The sequence below is a fragment of the Anolis sagrei genome, chromosome Y, assembly GCF_037176765.1.
Source record: "Anolis sagrei isolate rAnoSag1 chromosome Y, rAnoSag1.mat, whole genome shotgun sequence".
Taxonomy (NCBI): Eukaryota; Metazoa; Chordata; class Lepidosauria; order Squamata; family Dactyloidae; genus Anolis; species Anolis sagrei.
The window spans coordinates 24276543-24294182 of NC_090035.1; the positions used below are offsets into that span (position 1 = coordinate 24276543).

A 17640-nucleotide genomic window follows, 5' to 3' on the forward strand; every position below is an offset into this window, starting at 1 on the left:
CGTTAAACTGCTGCCACCAATTGTAACGATGACCGTTTTAATGCCACCTAATGCCACCAATTGTGAAGGTGCGCGTGGTAAAGCACCCACTGCCACCTAATCTATGAGGGAAGCCGGGCAACGATCAATATCAACCTAGGAGCTATTTTATAAAGGGACTGTTAATTACAGAAGGCTTTATTCACTTGATAGCGTAGCGTTTACTTTCTTGGCTTGACTTTAGTATTGCAGGCTGTTCAACTTAGGAGCAACTGTATCAGGCAAGGCTTGAGGAAAACAGTAACAAGTTTATTTTAACAGGAGTATAACAATGTATAACTGTTCTTCAAAAGAGGCACAAATCTTGATGGATACATTGGAAAGGTTTCATGAGTAAACTCAGGCAAACACTTCATAAGGTTTCACAGCTGGCACAACAGGCTTAAACCCAGCCAAACCTTGATTCTTAATTCAGAATCAACAACCCCCTGTACCGGGTCCTTCTCTGCAACCACTTGGTCACCAATTGATTCCCTGAATCTCCACCAAGAGATTCAGTCTTTCCCTATAGCACACTGGCTATAGACACATTCCCTGAATCTTCACCAAAAGATTCAGTTCACTCAGTAGCTCGCTGGCGTACTGACTAATTCCCTGTTTCTCCCACTAGAGAAATCAGTCCCTTCCTGTAGCTCACCGGCCACAGACTGCCACTTTTAAAAAGCTGCGCCGTGAAGTGATAGTTGGCTCCGCCCCCGTTGCTATGGCAACTCAGCTCAAGCCACTAGCCACCATCTCTAACAAAATATAATCTCCCATACTTACCATCCCTAAACCACTGTCCAAACTACACATAACCAAAGAATAAAACTTACACATCATCACAATGCCATTCAGGATTTGGGTTGGAAAAGCTTAGGCCCAGAGGAAAGCCTGAAATATGGAGAGACTACTGAAGAAGAGACCCAGGTTCAGAAAGGCCAAAGCGAACCGAGAACAGAGACACTCACAGGCAGACTTGGTTTAGTTTGGACAAACAAACCACAAGTTTCTTGTAAAACAAGGTCACGGTTCATGGCACAAAACTGTCGCGGAGGGAGACAGAGGAGAGCATGCTGAGGACGGGGGATGCCGGCCTGTTCCTCTTCCAGAGGAATCGGGAAATACAAATGCGGACAACACTTTGGGAAACGCTATTAGAGGCTGGAAGTTCTAGAAATGCAATCCACAAAAGGAACAAATGCAAAAAAGTGATCCCGTTGGTTAGTCTTAACCAAAAGAAAACCGTCAAATGTGGAGTTAATGCACAGGCCAACCCCTCCCCTCCAAATGGGGTCTGTTTTAGGCAGGACTAAGCCACGGGGTGTATAGATCTGACAGAGATACAGACACAGAGCAGAAGCTGCCTCAGAAAGGGTCATCTCTTTTCCCCAGAGGGTTTGTGGGGATCCCCTTGGGCCCCAAGAGGCCAGCATCCATCAGAAGGAGGGAGATGAGGAGGCCACCGGCCACTTTTCTAGACATGGATGACGAACTCGGGATTGGTGTAGGAGAAGCCAGCAAACTCGTTCTGGTCCAAGTTCATGATGAAGAGTTTGTCCGTTGGCGTCAGTTCCACCGGCTGCTGGGTGAACTCCTTGTCGAAGTTGGAGGTGTCCTGCCTGTCCTTCTGTGGGACGGAAGGCAAATGAAGAAGAGAAAGAGACCATTAAGGCAGCCATATTGAAGGGAAAGGAGAAGGAACCCAGGGAAGCAAGGAACCCCAAAGGGGACCCAAGCCCTGCCTTCAGTGGCCCTTTCAAAGACCAAACCTATGTTTTGTGTTATGGCCTTATTTCTTTTAACTATGTATTTTAAAAAATGTTGCTATGCTTAATTCTATTTATTGTTTGTTTGTGTTTTTTCCTAGAATTTAAATCATCTACTTTATTATTATTTTTTATTGTGGGCCATTTTGATTCTCTTTTTCTGTGTGTCAGGAGCAGCTTGAGAAACTGCAAGTCGCTTCTTCTGTGAGATAATTGGCTATCTGCAAGAACATTGCCCTGGGGAGCTGGAGCTGACAGACAGGAACTCACTCCGCATTCTACTCCCCAGATTTGAACAGCCAACCTTTTGGTCAACAGTCCTGCCAGCACAAGGGTTTAACCCATTGTGCCACCAGAGGCTCCTTAGAGAGATAAAGCAGAGTGAAATCTTCTTAGTGAATTAAAGCAGAGTAAATAATAATAATATGTAGAAGAAGAAGTGGGGGAGGAGGTTGTGGAAGAGAAGGGAAAAGATAAAGAAGAGGGATAAGAGGATGAAGAAAAGGAAGAGGAAGAAAAACAAAAGGAACCGGAAGAAGAAGATAAAAATGAGGAAGAGGAAGATGAGGAAGAGTGAAAAAGAAAGAAAGAAAGAAAGAAAGAAAGAAAAGAAGAGGAAGAAAAAGAAGACGGGAAAGAAGTGGAAGAGAAAGAAAAAGAAGAGGAAGAAGAGGAAGCAAAAGAGAAAGAAAAAAGAGGAAGTGGAAGAGGAAGTAATAGTAGGAGACTGTTGGCTAATAAGTCCAAGGGTGAATCTATATCAGGCTTGGGAAAACGTTGGCCCTCCAGGTGTTTTGGATTTCAACTCCTACAATTCCTAACATCCTCAGGCCCTTTCCTTTTTCTCCTCAGTCACTTTAAGGGTTGAGGGGGGAAAGGAAGGGGCCCAAGGATGTTAGGAATTGTGGGAATTAAAGTTCAAAATACCTGGAGGGCCAAAGTTTGCCCATGCCTTATCTATACTGTAGAATGGATAGAGTTTGGTCCCACTTAAACTGCCAGGGCTCAATGTGATAAAATTATTTCCCAAAGTCTTCAGCTTTCTCTGCCAAAGTGAGTCAAAATGCAGCTTCCAAATTGAGCTATGCTGGTGAAAGTGGGGTCAGACTGCACCCATTCTACCCTTGGGATCTACCCTTGGATTGTTGACAGACCTACTGACACATTTGTCCGTCCCTTTGTCCATTCAATGACAAATAACAGAACTGGATCGTTACATTATTAATAAACGGCATTTTCAATATCGGAAAGCAGACTTGATTTTGGTTGTTGTTTTGTTCTCTGGAAAGGAATGATTATTTCCCTGTGAGTCTGGACAGTGGCTTGTTTTATATACTGACCTTCAAAAATTCTTGAATAAGAGCCTGCCTTCAACCAGGATTCAAAGGAAGCAAGCTATTCATGCAGAAAGCCGTCTTTGTAGGAGGATGCAGCGACAAAATGCCAACGAAAAGGAAAGATGCCCCATTTTGCATTGCATTAAATGCTTTTGCTCTATACAAATATCCTAGAAAGTCCCTTACAGAGCCCCTGAGTGCATCTACACTGTAGGTCTGACACAATTTGATACCGCATTAACTGCCATTACTCAGTGCAATGGGATTCTGGAATTAGCAGACAAGGTGAAAGACCTGGCGAAATGACAGGTGCAGTGGTAGTACAAAGTGGTTTCAAACTGTGTTAAATCTACAGTGTAGACACACCCCACACACAAAAATGGCATGCAGCAATCATAATCCATTGCTTTTTGCTTTTATGGTGCAAATCTTTAATTGAAACTACCGCAAAGCAGAGGAAGAAACATCCCTTCAAATGCAATAAACAGAATGTCAAGGCTGGGAATGAACTTTGATAAGGCAGCTTTGCATTTCAAAGTGGAAGTGGGGAAGGATTGTGTGCTTCTTTGGTGAAGGAGGTTTCTATAGAGCTCCCATAGATCCCAATGGGGCCAAAGTGAGGGATAACCTTGATATAGGTAAAATCATTCCCAAGTGAGACTAGATCCTTTCTCTCTCTCAAATATATATCTATATCTATATATTTCCAGGTATATCCAGAGGTTCCCAGATTTAGTCCAGTCCAATCCCAATCCACTTTCCAGCTTTCCAGCTTCCTATCCTAGATTTTCAAAAGGATGGTTCCAGGACTTCTCCAAGAAGGTGCCACAAATGGCTATCTTTCCATGTATTGCATTTTTTAGCTGCAAAAGTCCCACCCTTGCAATGTCTTCTTTGTGTAATGTTGTTATTCTGTGCCCCTATAAGGAGAGCTTTCAAAACTCTAAACAATCTATGCATGTTTCTCTTATTCCATCCATGTTTGTGTAAATCTGCTCCAGGTTTTGCAGAGCACAGGGAGCTCTCCATGGTGCTGAACCTTCCCAGCAATTTGGATAAGCCACTAAAAAGGCTGAAAGAAAACCCGGAGTGGATTCACCCATTCAGAGGAGTCACCAGAGTTGTCTTTCTACTGTTACCAAAACTGAACTTTCTCACAAATTGGCAAGAAAGGAATCTCCACTTTTCTGAACATCTAGATTTGACATTTCAATCTGGCTCTCCTTCCCAAGTTTTTGATGTCTCCAAAAATTTCAAAGCCACAATAAAACATTGCATAGCAAGGGCGCATCTAAAGTGTAAAATTAATGCAGTTTGGCACCACTTTTAACAGCTATTGAATCCTGGGAGTTGTAGCTTTGCAAGTATTGAAAAGAGAAGGCTATAAAGGCCTCACAAAGCTAGAACTCTCGAGTTATTACAGTACAACAGTAAAAGTAGTCTCAAACTGAGCTAATTATACCATGTAGATCAGGCCTGGGCAAACTTTGGCCCTCTGGGTGTTTTGGACTTCAATTCCCACTATTCCCAACAGATTCAGGCCCTTTCCTTTTCCCCCTCAGGAAAAGGAAAGGGCCCGAGGCTATTGGGAATGGTGGGAGTTGAAGTCCAAAACACCTAGAGGGCCAAAGTTTGCCCAAGTCTGATGTAGATGCACCCCATGGTTAGCAGTGACCCTGGAGGAATAAAATCACAGAGTTAACAGTATGAGAAAACTGAGAATTTAAAAAAATATGTGAGTTATATAAACAAAACACAGTCTGCAAAATTTGACTTTCCCCAATTCGTTCCTTCTGCAGCTAGTCCCCAAACCAGCAAACTCTGCACACTTGGCCCACAAAATGAGGTTTCCTGCAAACAAGCTTTCTGATTTTTTGGTAAATTTTATTTTATAATTGTATCTGGAAAAAAGAAGAAATTGTTGTTGGCACATGAACGACTCGAAGCAAAACACCCTTCAAGCAGGAGGCGAAGAAATACAAGAATTGGTCAGCAACATCTTGCAAGGATTTCCCCCCTTTTCTCTCCGCAAATACAGGCACCTTGGAACCCCATCATTCTTGGGTTCTCCCACCTCCCCCCCCAAAATGGTTATAACATTAAAGGAAAATTGAAATACTTTACATCTTCAGTCAAGTAACACAAACACCGACTTCTTTTCTTAAAATACCAGCTTCAATTTGTTTAGTTTGGTTTGACACATGGAAAGCACAGAGGGACAGAAGGGGAATTTGTGGGTTTGGCAACCGGACACACAGAGCCCTGAACCTCCTGCCCCATTCGCCTCCATTAGGTTTGGGAAAGAAAATGGAAGGGATGCCAGAATGACCATTTCTTCAAAGGAACCCTCCTATCATCGTCGTCGTCGTCGTCATCATCATCATCATCATCATCATCATCATCATCACCATCACCATCATCATCATCATCATCTAGTGGGGAACCTGCAATCCAATATGGAGTGCCAAAGTCCACACTGGCATTCCCTCTTTTTGTGTCAGTGCATGTATCCCTCTTTTCTGGTACTAGGAACACAAAATGACACAATCACATAGAATCCGAGAGTTGGAAGGGACCCTCTGAGGGCATCCAGCCTAACCCCTTTCTGCCATGCAGGGAGTCACAATCAAAGCCCTCCTGACAGATGGCCATCTAGCCTTTGCTTGACAACTTCCAAAGGGGACTCCATAATATATATTCCACTGTCAAAATGCTCTCATCACCAGGAAGTTCTTCCTAATATTTAGGTAGAATCTCTTTTCTTTCCATTTGGATCTTTTGCTCGATTGAGTCCCAGAGGGCCATCCAGTCAAACCCCTTTCTGCCATGCAGGGAGACACAATCAAAGCCCTCCCAAAAGATGGCCATCCAGCTTTTCCTTAGAAACCTCTAGAGGAGAAAAGAGAGAGAGAGAGAGAGAGAATAACAGATTCCTGGACAGGACCCCAAGGGCCATCTGGTCCAACCCCATTCTGCCAAGCAGGAGGACACTATCCAAGCCCTCTTGACAGATGACCATCTAGCCTTTGCTTGACAACTTCCAAAGAAGGAGACCCCATAATATATATTCCACTGTCAAAATGCTCCTATCACCATGAAGTTCTTCCTAATGTTTAGGTAAAATCTCTTTTCTTTCCATTTGGATCCTTTGCTTCATTGTGTCCCAGTCTCTAGAGCAGAAGAAAACAAGCTTGCCTCTATTTTCAATAGGGCATTGTACAGAAGTGTTTATAATAATATGCTTATAACTGTATTTATGTTTGAATTGGTTGCCCTAAGGCTGGAGCGGCCTAGCTGTGAGAAATGTGTTACCATGGAAACGAGGCAGAAGAGGAGATGGGAGGAGCTTAGAGAGTAAAGGTTTTAAAAAGTGACAGAGTCGGTCAGGGAGAAAGTCTCTGAGAGAGCAGCAGAGTCAGTTTTAAACTCTGAGGAGTGAAGAAGTGAAGAGCCAGGTTTTAGTGTTCGTGAATAGTAGAGATTTCTTCAGCTAGGAAGCTGAAGGGGAAAACCTTGTTAGTTGCTTTAGTTAGAAAGAACTAACAGAGGCTTGCTAGGATCGCTAGTCGGAGGAAGACTGGAGATCTTTGATTTGATCAAGTATAGATCAAACAGAAAGACTATTCATTGCAGGGAACACTGGTTAATAAAGCGCTTCACCACAGCAAGAGTTCATGAGTTGTAACATCGAAAGTCTGAATTGTATCGCAACCAAGTTACATGTAACCATCAAGTATTTGCCAAGCTTAACATCTTCATACTGCAACCATACGCTTTGTTTAAAAATAAACTTGTTCTCTTTGGTTTTTAAAACTGCCTCATCTCCATTAATTCTACGATCGGTGCACCCACTCTACCAAAATTACCTCACAACACAAACAGAGCCTTAATACCAGAGCCTTTTACAAATCAGTGGCTCCTCTCTCCTAAACCTAGGCGCTTCCTCACGAGTTGGTAGCGTCTCTCTACAATTGGGTGGCAGCTTCATTACCAGTGGCAGAGGTTCTTTACAATTTTGGTGGCAGACGACGGGATACGTTTAACAACTGATCAAGTGCCTTAAGACTGTTTTAAGAATAAGTTGTGAGGTAAAAGTTATTGGAATATGGCTACCAGGCGACAGAGAAAGCTTGCTGATGAAACAGAGGGAGACCAAGAAGGAAGTTCGGGCTCTGAAGCAGAAACGGAGCCAGTGCCTGTGTCAGAAATGGCTTATAAGTACAAACTAGAGATAAAACGATTAGAAATAGAGGCAAAAGAAAAACAAAGGGAAAGAGAGTTTGAAGAAAGACAAAAAGAGAGAGAACTGGAGATAGAGGCAAAACAAAGGGAAAGAGAGTTTGAAGAAAGACAGAAAGAGAGAGAACAGGAGATAGAATTGAAGAGAATGGAATTTGAGCTGCAGAAGCAAAGATTGGCTTTGTCTCAAACATCCAGTGACATCCAGGAAGGGAGATCTGGAGTGGATACCCCAGATTTGATAAAGAGATTCCCTAAATTTACCAAGGATGACGATCCAGAGAAATTTTTGATCTCTTTTGAGAGATGTTGTAGAGATTTTGGGGTTGCTAAGGAAAAATGGATGATATATCTAAGGCCACAGATAACAGGAAGACTTTTACAGATTTATGGAGATATGCCTGAGGGGTCTTATGGAGATTATGATTTATTTAAGAAACAAATTCTACAAGAGTATCGATTAACTCCTGAATTCTACAGATTTAAGTTCACGACCCTAAAGAGAGATAAAACCCAAAGTTTTGCTCAGGTGGCCTCTAAATTGTCTCAACTGTTTGATAGTTGGCTAAGGACGTCTGAGGTGGAAGATTACCAACAGCTGAGAGAACTTTTAAAGTTGGAACAATTTTTTCAATTAGTGCCTTATGATATTCGCTGGGTGATTCAGGATCGCAAACCATCCACTATAGTAGAGGCAGCGGTTATGGTAGATCAAATAATAACCCTAAAAGAAGGATTCAAAAGGGAAGATCTGCCAAGTGATAAAAGAACAAACAGGCAGCCATTTTACCAACAACAAACGCGCCCACAACAAGAAAAAGGTTCTGACATAGAAAACACCACCTGGAGGAGGCAGGGTGTAATAAGTCAAACTGCTCCTGAGGGAAAAAGAAGGTGCTTCCAGTGTGGAAAGTGGGACCATATAAAGTATCAATGTCCCCTGTTAAGAAAAGAGAAAACAACCCTCTTTGTGAATAAAGTAAAAGAAACACAAAAGGCAGAACCAGATACTTTGTCAAAGGAGAGTTCAGAATCAGAGCCTCAAGAGAAACAGTGTTTGTTCATCTTGTCAAACACACCATCTAAGGATTACTTAGAATCCATTTCCATTGACAACAAAGACGTAAAAAGACTTCGAGATACAGGCTCCGAAGTATGTATAGTACATCCAGAAATAATACCTCAGAAATTTCAGCGGCCTACCTCTGAAATAAGATTAAAAGGTTTGGGACCTGCGATACCAACAGCAGTGGTGACTTTGCCAATAGAATATGGAGGATGGAAGGGTATGTGGGATTTTGCAGTCAGTCCTGACATACCATACAGATGTTTAATTGGAAATGATCTGGCTAAGAAGATTGAAAGCTGGAGGATGACGTGTGAGGAGGAAGAATATAATAACAAAAGCCCTGATCAAAAAGCCATGTGTTTTGCCATACAACAGGATGGGGATGAGAGTCCGGAATCCAGCGCTACGGTGGCTGAGCTTGTTAAGAAGACGGGAGGAGTTGGAGAAATTCGGCAGGAACAAGGAGCCGATGAATCTCTTAAACCTCTGTTCGCTTTGGCTCAAAACCCCACAGTATCGGCAAAAGGACAGCCCTCCGAGTTTGTGTTAAAGAATGGTGTCTTATATAGAGAAACCAGAAATGTGAAGTCAACAGAAGGATCAGTGACATGTAATCAAATTGTAGTGCCTCAAAGTTTTAGAGAACAGCTGATGAGGGTGGCACACGAAAACCCTCAAGGTGGACATTTGGGTGTGAGGAAAACCACAAAGAGAATCACTAAGAACTTTTATTGGCCTGGCATGTTCCAGAAGATCAAAGAGTTTTGCCAGTCTTGTGATATCTGCCAAAGATTGAGTATTGGAAGGGATAAAATTAAAGCTCCTATGATCCCTATGCTGATAATTGGAGAACCATTTTACAGAGTGGGCATTGACATAGTGGGTCCTCTTTGTAAGCCAAGCAGACGTGGTTACAGATACATTTTAACCATGATTGACTACGCCACAAGATATCCAGAGGCTGTAGCTCTAACTAACATCGAGACAACAACGATTGCAAATGCACTGTTATCTATTTGGGGAAGAACTGGTTATCCTAGAGAATTGGTTTCGGATTTGGGAACTCAATTTACTTCCAGACTTATGTCGAAATTGCTTGAGTTATGTGGAATCAGACACCTGACTTCAACAGCTTATCACCCACAGACAAATGGTCTAGTTGAAAATCTGAACAAGACTTTAGTCAAAATGATAAAGTCTTACAGTCAAAAGAAGCCATACGACTGGGACGTCAAATTGCAACAACTGTTATTCGCCTACAGGACCGTCCCTCATGACAGTACTGGCTACAGTCCATTTGAATTGCTATATGGAAGGAAAGCTCGTGGTCCATTAGACCTGATAAAGGAATATTGGGAGGAAAGTCCGGCAACAGATCCAGTTCCAGTGTCGGAGTATTTAAAGGATCTTCAATCAACAATGCAACTGGCTAGGGACATTGCACAAGAACATTTGCTTGCGGCTCAGCAGAGACAAAAAGACTATTATGATTCTACTGCTAAACCAAAGATCTTCAACATCGGAGATGAAGTTTTATTTTTATCTCCCAACAAAACCAACAAACTTCAATTGGATTGGTCGGGACCCTGGAAGATCACCAGGAAGCACAACCAAATAAACTATGATATTAATGATGAACATTCCAATGTAGAAAGAAGAGTTCATGTAAACATGTTAAAGCCTTATGTTGGAAGGTCTGCTAATGTATGTTTTGTTGTTTCGGAAGAAGAATCCGGTCCCTTCTCTTTTTGGGAGGGTGATCGTGAACAGTACAAAAATTTAGATCGAGTAGAAATGAACATAGAATTGTCCCAACCACAGCGAAGAGAGGTTGTGGAAGTTTTGAGTAAATATAAAGACATATTTTCAGATTTGCCAGGAAAGGTCCAGGGAGTCCAGCATCAAATAAACACCGGTGATGCAACTCCTATAGTATCTCCACCCTACAGGGTCACGGGGAGAATTAATGAGTGTATTGAAAAGGAGATTAAAGAAATGTTGGACCTAGGTATCATTGTTCCATCAATTAGCTCTTGGGCTTCACCCATAGTGTTAGTACAGAAGCCAGACAAGACAATTAGATTTTGCGTGGATTATAGGCGGTTAAATAAAGTAACCCAGACAGATATTTATCCTATGCCACGTTTAGATGGAGTTTATGTTTACAGGATTTTACATTTGAAATTAAACATGTTTCAGGTAAACGGAACATAGTTGCAGACGCCTTATCTAGAATTTCGTAAGGTTAAAGGTTTGTATGTATGTATAAATTGTAATGCTTTTAACCATAATATGTTTGCCTTTCAGAAATGTTGTGTATGTATATACTGTTGGATAATATGTAGAATTATTTTTGCCATTCCGGGATTGAGAATGGTCCAAAAATAATTTTTCTGGGGGGGAAGGTGTACAGAAGTGTTTATAATAATATGCTTATAACTGTATTTATGTTTGAATTGGTTGCCCTAAGGCTGGAGCAGCCTAGCTGTGAGAAATGTGTTACCATGGAAACGAGGCAGAAGAGGAGATGGGAGGAGCTTAGAGAGTAAAGGTTTTAAAAAGTGACAGAGTCGGTCAGGGAGAAAGTCTCTGAGAGAGCAGCAGAGTCAGTTTTAAACTCTGAGGAGTGAAGAAGTGAAGAGCCAGGTTTTAGTGTTCGTGAATAGTAGAGATTTCTTCAGTTAGGAAGCTGAAGGGGAAAACCTTGTTAGTTGCTTTAGTTAGAAAGAACTAACAGAGGCTTGCTAGGATCGCTAGTCGGAGGAAGACTGGAGATCTTTGATTTGATCAAGTATAGATCAAACAGAAAGACTATTCATTGCAGGGAACACTGGTTAATAAAGCGCTTCACCACAGCAAGAGTTCATGAGTTGTAACATCGAAAGTCTGAATTGTATCGCAACCAAGTTACATGTAACCATAAAGTATTTGCCAAGCTTAACATCTTCATACTGCAACCATACGCTTTGTTTAAAAATAAACTTGTTCTCTTTGGTTTTTAAAACTGCCTCATCTCCATTAATTCTACGATCGGTGCACCCACTCTACCAAAATTACCTCACAACACAAACAGAGCCTTAATACTAGAGCCTTTTACAAATCAGTGGCTCCTCTCTCCTAAACCTAGGCGCTTCCTCACGAGTTGGTAGCGTCTCTCTACAATTGGGTGGCAGCTTCATTACCAGTGGCGGAGGTTCTTTACAGGCATGCTTTCAAATGTTTAAATATGGCTCTCATGCCCCCTTTTTTCAACTTTCTGTTCTCCGTCTTCAGATCCATAAACTGGACACATGTCCCATGTGTGACCCTGACACAAATGTCCCCATGATCTTTTGGACCCTTGGAGAGATGGCCAGTCTGATATCGTCACAAAAGGAACATCTTTGGGCCCATAAGTTGGACAATCGGACCTGATGCAAATGTCATCTATGGCCCTTTGGACCTTGGAGATAAAGTGATTGTAGTATCACCACAAAAGGAGCATCTTTGAACCCATAACCCATAACTTGGACCTGAATGTTCCCCATAACCCTTTGGACCTTAGGAGAGATGGTCATTATAGCATTGCTGCAAAAGGGCAACATGAACGGCTATTAAGTTAAATCTATAGATACCTCCAAAGAAAAAGAGCATTTCTGTACCCATGAGTTGGACACTTGGTGATGCAAATGTTATCTATGACCCTTTGGGCCTTGGAGAGATGGTCATCCTGGTGTTGCCACAATAGGATCACTTTGGGCACTTGTTCCATATGTGACACTGATGCAATGTGCCCCATGACCCTTTGGATATTCTGGAATTGATATGAAAGAGCAACACCAGTTATAGAATCAAATCTATGGATGCCACCAGAGAAAGGGAACATCTTTGGGCCCATAAGTTGGACACTAGGACCTTATGAATGCAATCAAGGACACTTGGACTTGGAGAGATGGTCATTCTGGTTTTGCCACTAAAGCATCACATTTGGACCCATAACTTAGACCTAAATGCTCCCCTTGACCCTTGGAGAGATGGCAATTCTAGCATTACCACAAAAAAAACCCATCTTGGATGCATAAGTTGGACACTTGGACCTGAGGCAAATGTCATCTATAACCCTTTGAATCTTGGAGAGATGGTCATTCTGGTATCACCACAAAAGGATCACCTTTGGACACGTAATTTGGACTTCAATGCCCCCTTGAACCTTTGGACTTTGGAGAGATGGCCATTCTGGCATCACCCCAAAAGAAAACCCAAAGCCAAGAAGGGATGTCGTCATGACGGATGAGCAGGAGGAGGAGGAGTGATGGAGGAGGAGGAAAAATGGAGGGTGGCTTGCGACTGCAACGGACGAGGGCTACTTAGCTCTTGATATCAGGCTTAAAAAACTCAGAGTTAACAAAGGAAAATCCTTCGAATTCTGCCTGGTCAATGTTCCGGATGACTTCCTGGTCAGGTGGCGTTAAGACGGGCGGGTGGCGGGTGAAAAACCGGTCGAAGTTTTCGGCGCTGCGTCCACACTATGAGAGGGGAAGAAAAGAACGCATGGTAGGTGGGGGACAAAAAAAGGGGTGTGCAAAACGGTGTGTGCAAACAGAAAACCAAAGCAAAGGAAATGCAAACTCCCAACGTAAAGAAGTCAGGTGCGGCTGGCGGCCATTCTCCCATCATCACGGTCCCCTGCATGGCTAAGGCAAAAGTCATTCCAGATGAGCAGAATGGCAGAAAACAAAAGGAAGGAGGAATGCAAAGACTTTCGGAAGAGGAAGGGTGTGCTTGTCAGAGGCAACTGCTGAGTATTAATACTTTTGGGGGTCAATGAGGGGATGGGAAATGGGGAGCCAGCCGGTTCCTCGCAAGTAATTGTAAAAGGAGGATAAGATGGCAAGTCAATTACTTGTGGGGCTTCTTTGCCTGGTGCATGCAATACCATACCTGTCCGGAAATGTGCCACATGCAAGGATTGGGGGCATCTCTCTCTCTCTCTTTTTTTAACAAATAGATAAACACATTGGTTATCATTCTTATATCTCTCGTTTTTCTTAGAAGCACATTACTGTCAAGTTGAAAGGGTCCCCAAGGGTCAGCTAGTCCAACCCCATTCTTCCAGGAACACAAATTGCAACAAGATGCCCATCTAAACATATTTTAAGGGACTCCAAAGAAGGAGACCCCACTGTTTTTAAGGCAGAATATAGTTCAATAGATTTGGAAGGGATCCCCAAAGGCCATCTAGACCAAGCCCCTTCTATGCAGGAATACAGGATTCCCCCAGAGATGCCCAAATGAGGCTTTCAAAGGAGAATCCAGGGTAGTCCAAAATCCACTAGTCAGAAGTGACCCCCAAAGCCCATCCAGGCTAACACCTTTTTATGCAGGAATAAAACAATCACCAAAGATTCCCAGTCACAGAGTCCAATGTAATCCAAAATGCAATAGTCTGAAGGTCATCTAGACTGACTCCTTTTGCTAGCAAAAATGCACACTTCAAGCACTCCTGAAAGATCCCATCCAACCTCCATTGAAAGATCTCCCACTGTCCTCCAATAGTCCACTCAAGTAACCCCAAAGACAATATAATCTGACCCCCTTCTGCAATGCAGAAATGTAGGATTCAAGCATCCCTGAGCAATTTCCATCTATTGAAAGACCTCAGAAAAAAGGAAAGCTCGCCTCTCCCCAAAACTCTAGAAATTCTGCAGTATAGATGCACCCTAAGTTTGAAATTCTTGGAAGCTGTTGTGAAATTAGCTTCTTTGGTCACCCTTATGGCATTGATAGGGGAAAAATAACAATAACATTAACAATAACAATAATGTATTCCATTCAGGAGTTTTGGATATCAGCGAGAGATGCAAAACTGTGAGCCTATATTAAGAAACAGAAAATAATAATAATAATAATAATTATTATTATTATTTCATTTTTTAAAAATTTAATTTTTATTGCAATTTTCTTAAATATACAGACAGTAAAATTTGGGGAGAAGAGGGGGGGAAGAGGGGGGGAAGGTTATAGAGTGGGGGATAGAGATTTAGAGGGGAGATATGGGGAAGTGGTTGGGGAGGGGGTGTGTAGAAGGGAAGAAAAGGGTTTATGTGAGGGAAATAAAAGTGACAGTTAAAAGAAAAGATTCAAGAGGTTCGTTCTTCATTCCATGTGACTTCCAGGGTTCTTTGAGGGAGGTCTTATCCTTTTCTTTCATTTCTTCTTCTCTCTTCTCTCTATTTCCAGTACCTCATATCGACTGCTACGTGTTTTATGTCCATCTCCTTTTCAAACCCTTTCTTCTTGTTCTTTTTCCTACTTTCTTAAGTCTTCTTCTATGTTTGTGTGCATTCTTTTTAGTTTTATTCTTAGATTTAATTGTTTAATTTTAAATATTCCTTAAATTTTGTCCAGTCAGTTTCCGTTTCCATTATTCCTTTGTTTCTTTGGATGATGAAGCTCAGACTGTCCATGTTCCTGACTTCCATCATTTTTCTTTTCCAGTCATCTATCTTTGGTATTTCTTTCTTCCTCCAAAGTTTAGCAAAGCATATCCTTGCCACTGTTGTTGCCAAAAATAGTAATTTATCGGTATTTTTGTTCATCTTTAGATTTGAAGTTATGCCCAGTAAAAATATTTCCGGTTTTAGAGGGATTTTAATTTTCAGAACTTTCTGTAATGTTTCTTGTATTTCCTTCCAGTATTTTCTTGTTTTTTTGCACTGCCACCACATGTGGTACATCGTTCCTTCTACTGATCCACACTTCCAACATTTTAAGTTTGCCTTTTTGTAGTATTTGTTTATTTTAGCGGGAGTCATGTACCATCTGAAGAAGACCTTCAGCCAGTTCTCTCTCATATCATATGCTTTTAAGTATTTCAGCTTTTTCTTCCAGATCGTCTCCCATTCCTCTGTTCCTATTGTTCTTCCCACATTCCTGGCCCATTTCACCATACACTCTTTTATCTCTTCTTCCTCAGTACTCCATCTAAGTAATTCTTTGTATATTTTGGATATTTTTTTCCTCTCTGACTCCCATATTCTGTCCCATCTATTCCCTTTTTTTTCGAATCCCTTTTTTTTGTCCTTTCCAAAAAATTCCTGTATCTGCCTGTATTGGAGCCAGGTCATATTTGGGTAACTTAGCTTTATTTCTGTTAGTGGCCTTAGGGATATTTCGTTTTTCTCTTCTCTAATTAGTTCCTTATAATTCGGCCATTTGATCCAGCCTAATTCCTTTCTCTGGCACGATTCTAGTGGGGAGATCCAGATCAGTGTTTTGCTGTACATCCGGTTCTTATATTTGTTCCAAGTTCTAATAATTGCCGCCCTTATGTAGTGGTTACCAAAGTTTTTTTCTATTTTTAATTTCTCATAGCCAATATACGCATGCCAACCCCTACGGAGATCGAAGCTTTCTAAGTTTAAGATTTTTTCCTTTTTTAGTCCTATCCCATCTGCTGCCCAAGCTAGCGCACAGGCTTCCGCGTATAGCCCCAAATCTGGAAGAGCCAATCCCCCTCTTTCTCTCTCATCCGTTAAGTTTTTGTAGTTTATCCTAGGTTTTTTGCTGAGCCAAATGAATTTCCTGATATCCTTGTTCCATTCTTTTATATTTTTTTGGTTCCTGATTATGGGTAAATTTTGAAAGAGAAACAGCATTCTTGGAAGAACATTCATCTTGATGCAAGAAATTCTCCCTAGGAGTGAAATTTTGAGGTGTTTCCATTTCTCTAAGTCTTTCTTTATTTCTTTCCAGATTCTTATATAGTTATTTTGTAGGAGCTGTGAATTTTTAGCCATAATAATAATTCCTAAATATTTGAGCTTCGGGATGATTTTTATCTTGTTGTTTTCTTTGAGTTGTTCTAATTTTTTCTTTAGTATGTTTTTTGTTATTGCTTCTGTTTTTTCAAAATTTAATTTGAAACCTGCTACTTTTCTGTATTCTTCAATTGTCTCCATCCACCTGTTTAGATTTTTGTTTGGATCTTCAATTATACAGATTAAATCGTCTGCGAACGCCCTGCATTTGTAAGAGTATCCATTTATTCTTGCTCCCCTCAGTTCCTCATTGTCTCTTATGCTGTTTAATAATACTTCTAGTGTTAATATAAATATTAAAGGAGATAATGGACAGCCTTGTCTCGTTCCTTTCCTTATTTCAATTTCGTTGCTTCCCTGTCCGTTTATTATTATTTTTGCATACTGTGTTTTGTAAATTGCATCAATTGAGTTTATTAAATAAAATCCTAGATCCATTTCCCTGAAAAGTAATTTGAAAAAATTCCAATTTATTTTATCAAACGCTTTTTCCACGTCGATTGCAAGAAACAACGCACAATATCGCCACAAAAGGAAGACCTAGATCCAAGAAACTACAGACTAAACTTGACAGGGACAACAAGGACAAACCCAAGACCGGAACTTATGCTAGAAGACGATTCTGGAAACACGGAAAAGAGAGAAGAAGAGGGAGAAGGGAAGCCGGAACAACAACAAGAAGAAGGAGAACTAGAAGAACAAGAAAGTAGCTGCTGAAATGAATGCTAGTTTAAAGATTTACTGTAATAATATTAATGGACTGAATTTGGGAAATAAAAGAAATAAAGTTTTTGACAATTTAAGAAAAAGAAATTGCCAGATAATTGCTTTACAGGAAACACACATCGCCCACAAACATATAGCATATTTGGAAAACCAAAATCTAGGCAAAGCATATTATGCTTCGGCTTCAGTGAAAAAGAGGGGAGTAGTAACATACATTAAAAAAAGATATAATTTCAAAGCTAGCCTTTAAGGACCAGGAAGGTAGAATGCTGGGATGTTGTCTCACCTTCAGAGATGTTCGATATGGGTGCCCCGTGTGACACGGCAGATGTCCAAGCGATAGTCCAGTTCATTCCACATCCGTTGCAGCACATCCGACGTAATGGCATCGAATGCAGAACATATGCGCTGTTTTAAGTCGTCCAAGGTCAGCGGTAATGGAGGTCGGAACACAGTGTCTTTCACATACCCCCAGAGAGAAAAGTCGCATGGTGTGAGGTCGGGGGACCTGGGGGGCCACAGGAGGAATGGAAGATCAGTCACTCCAGCACGGCCAATCCAACGTCTGGGAAGGTGTTCGTTGAGGTACTCGCGTACACTGTTGTGCCAATGCGGAGGGGCACCGTCCTGTTGGAATACGAAATCGGGCACTTTCTCTTCTAACTGTGGCATCAACCATTCAG

The 17640-nt window shown here is 41.5% G+C and overlaps 1 protein-coding gene across 2 annotated transcripts in view; it reads right to left on the bottom strand.

Annotated features, from left to right (window-relative positions):
• Positions 1-267: 267 nt before the first annotated feature.
• LOC137095279 (protein kinase C beta type-like) overlaps positions 268-17640 on the bottom strand; it is a 174399-nt gene continuing 157026 nt past the window's right edge. The window contains exon 17 of one of the 2 annotated variants that reach the window (XM_067461727.1): positions 268-1648. In XM_067461727.1, coding sequence (XP_067317828.1) covers positions 1496-1648 — 153 coding nt within the window. In that variant the 3' untranslated portion in view covers positions 268-1495. Of the gene's footprint in view, positions 1649-4987; positions 12938-17640 lie in introns of those variants that run through there. The other variant, XM_067461726.1, reaches the window with a different exon arrangement.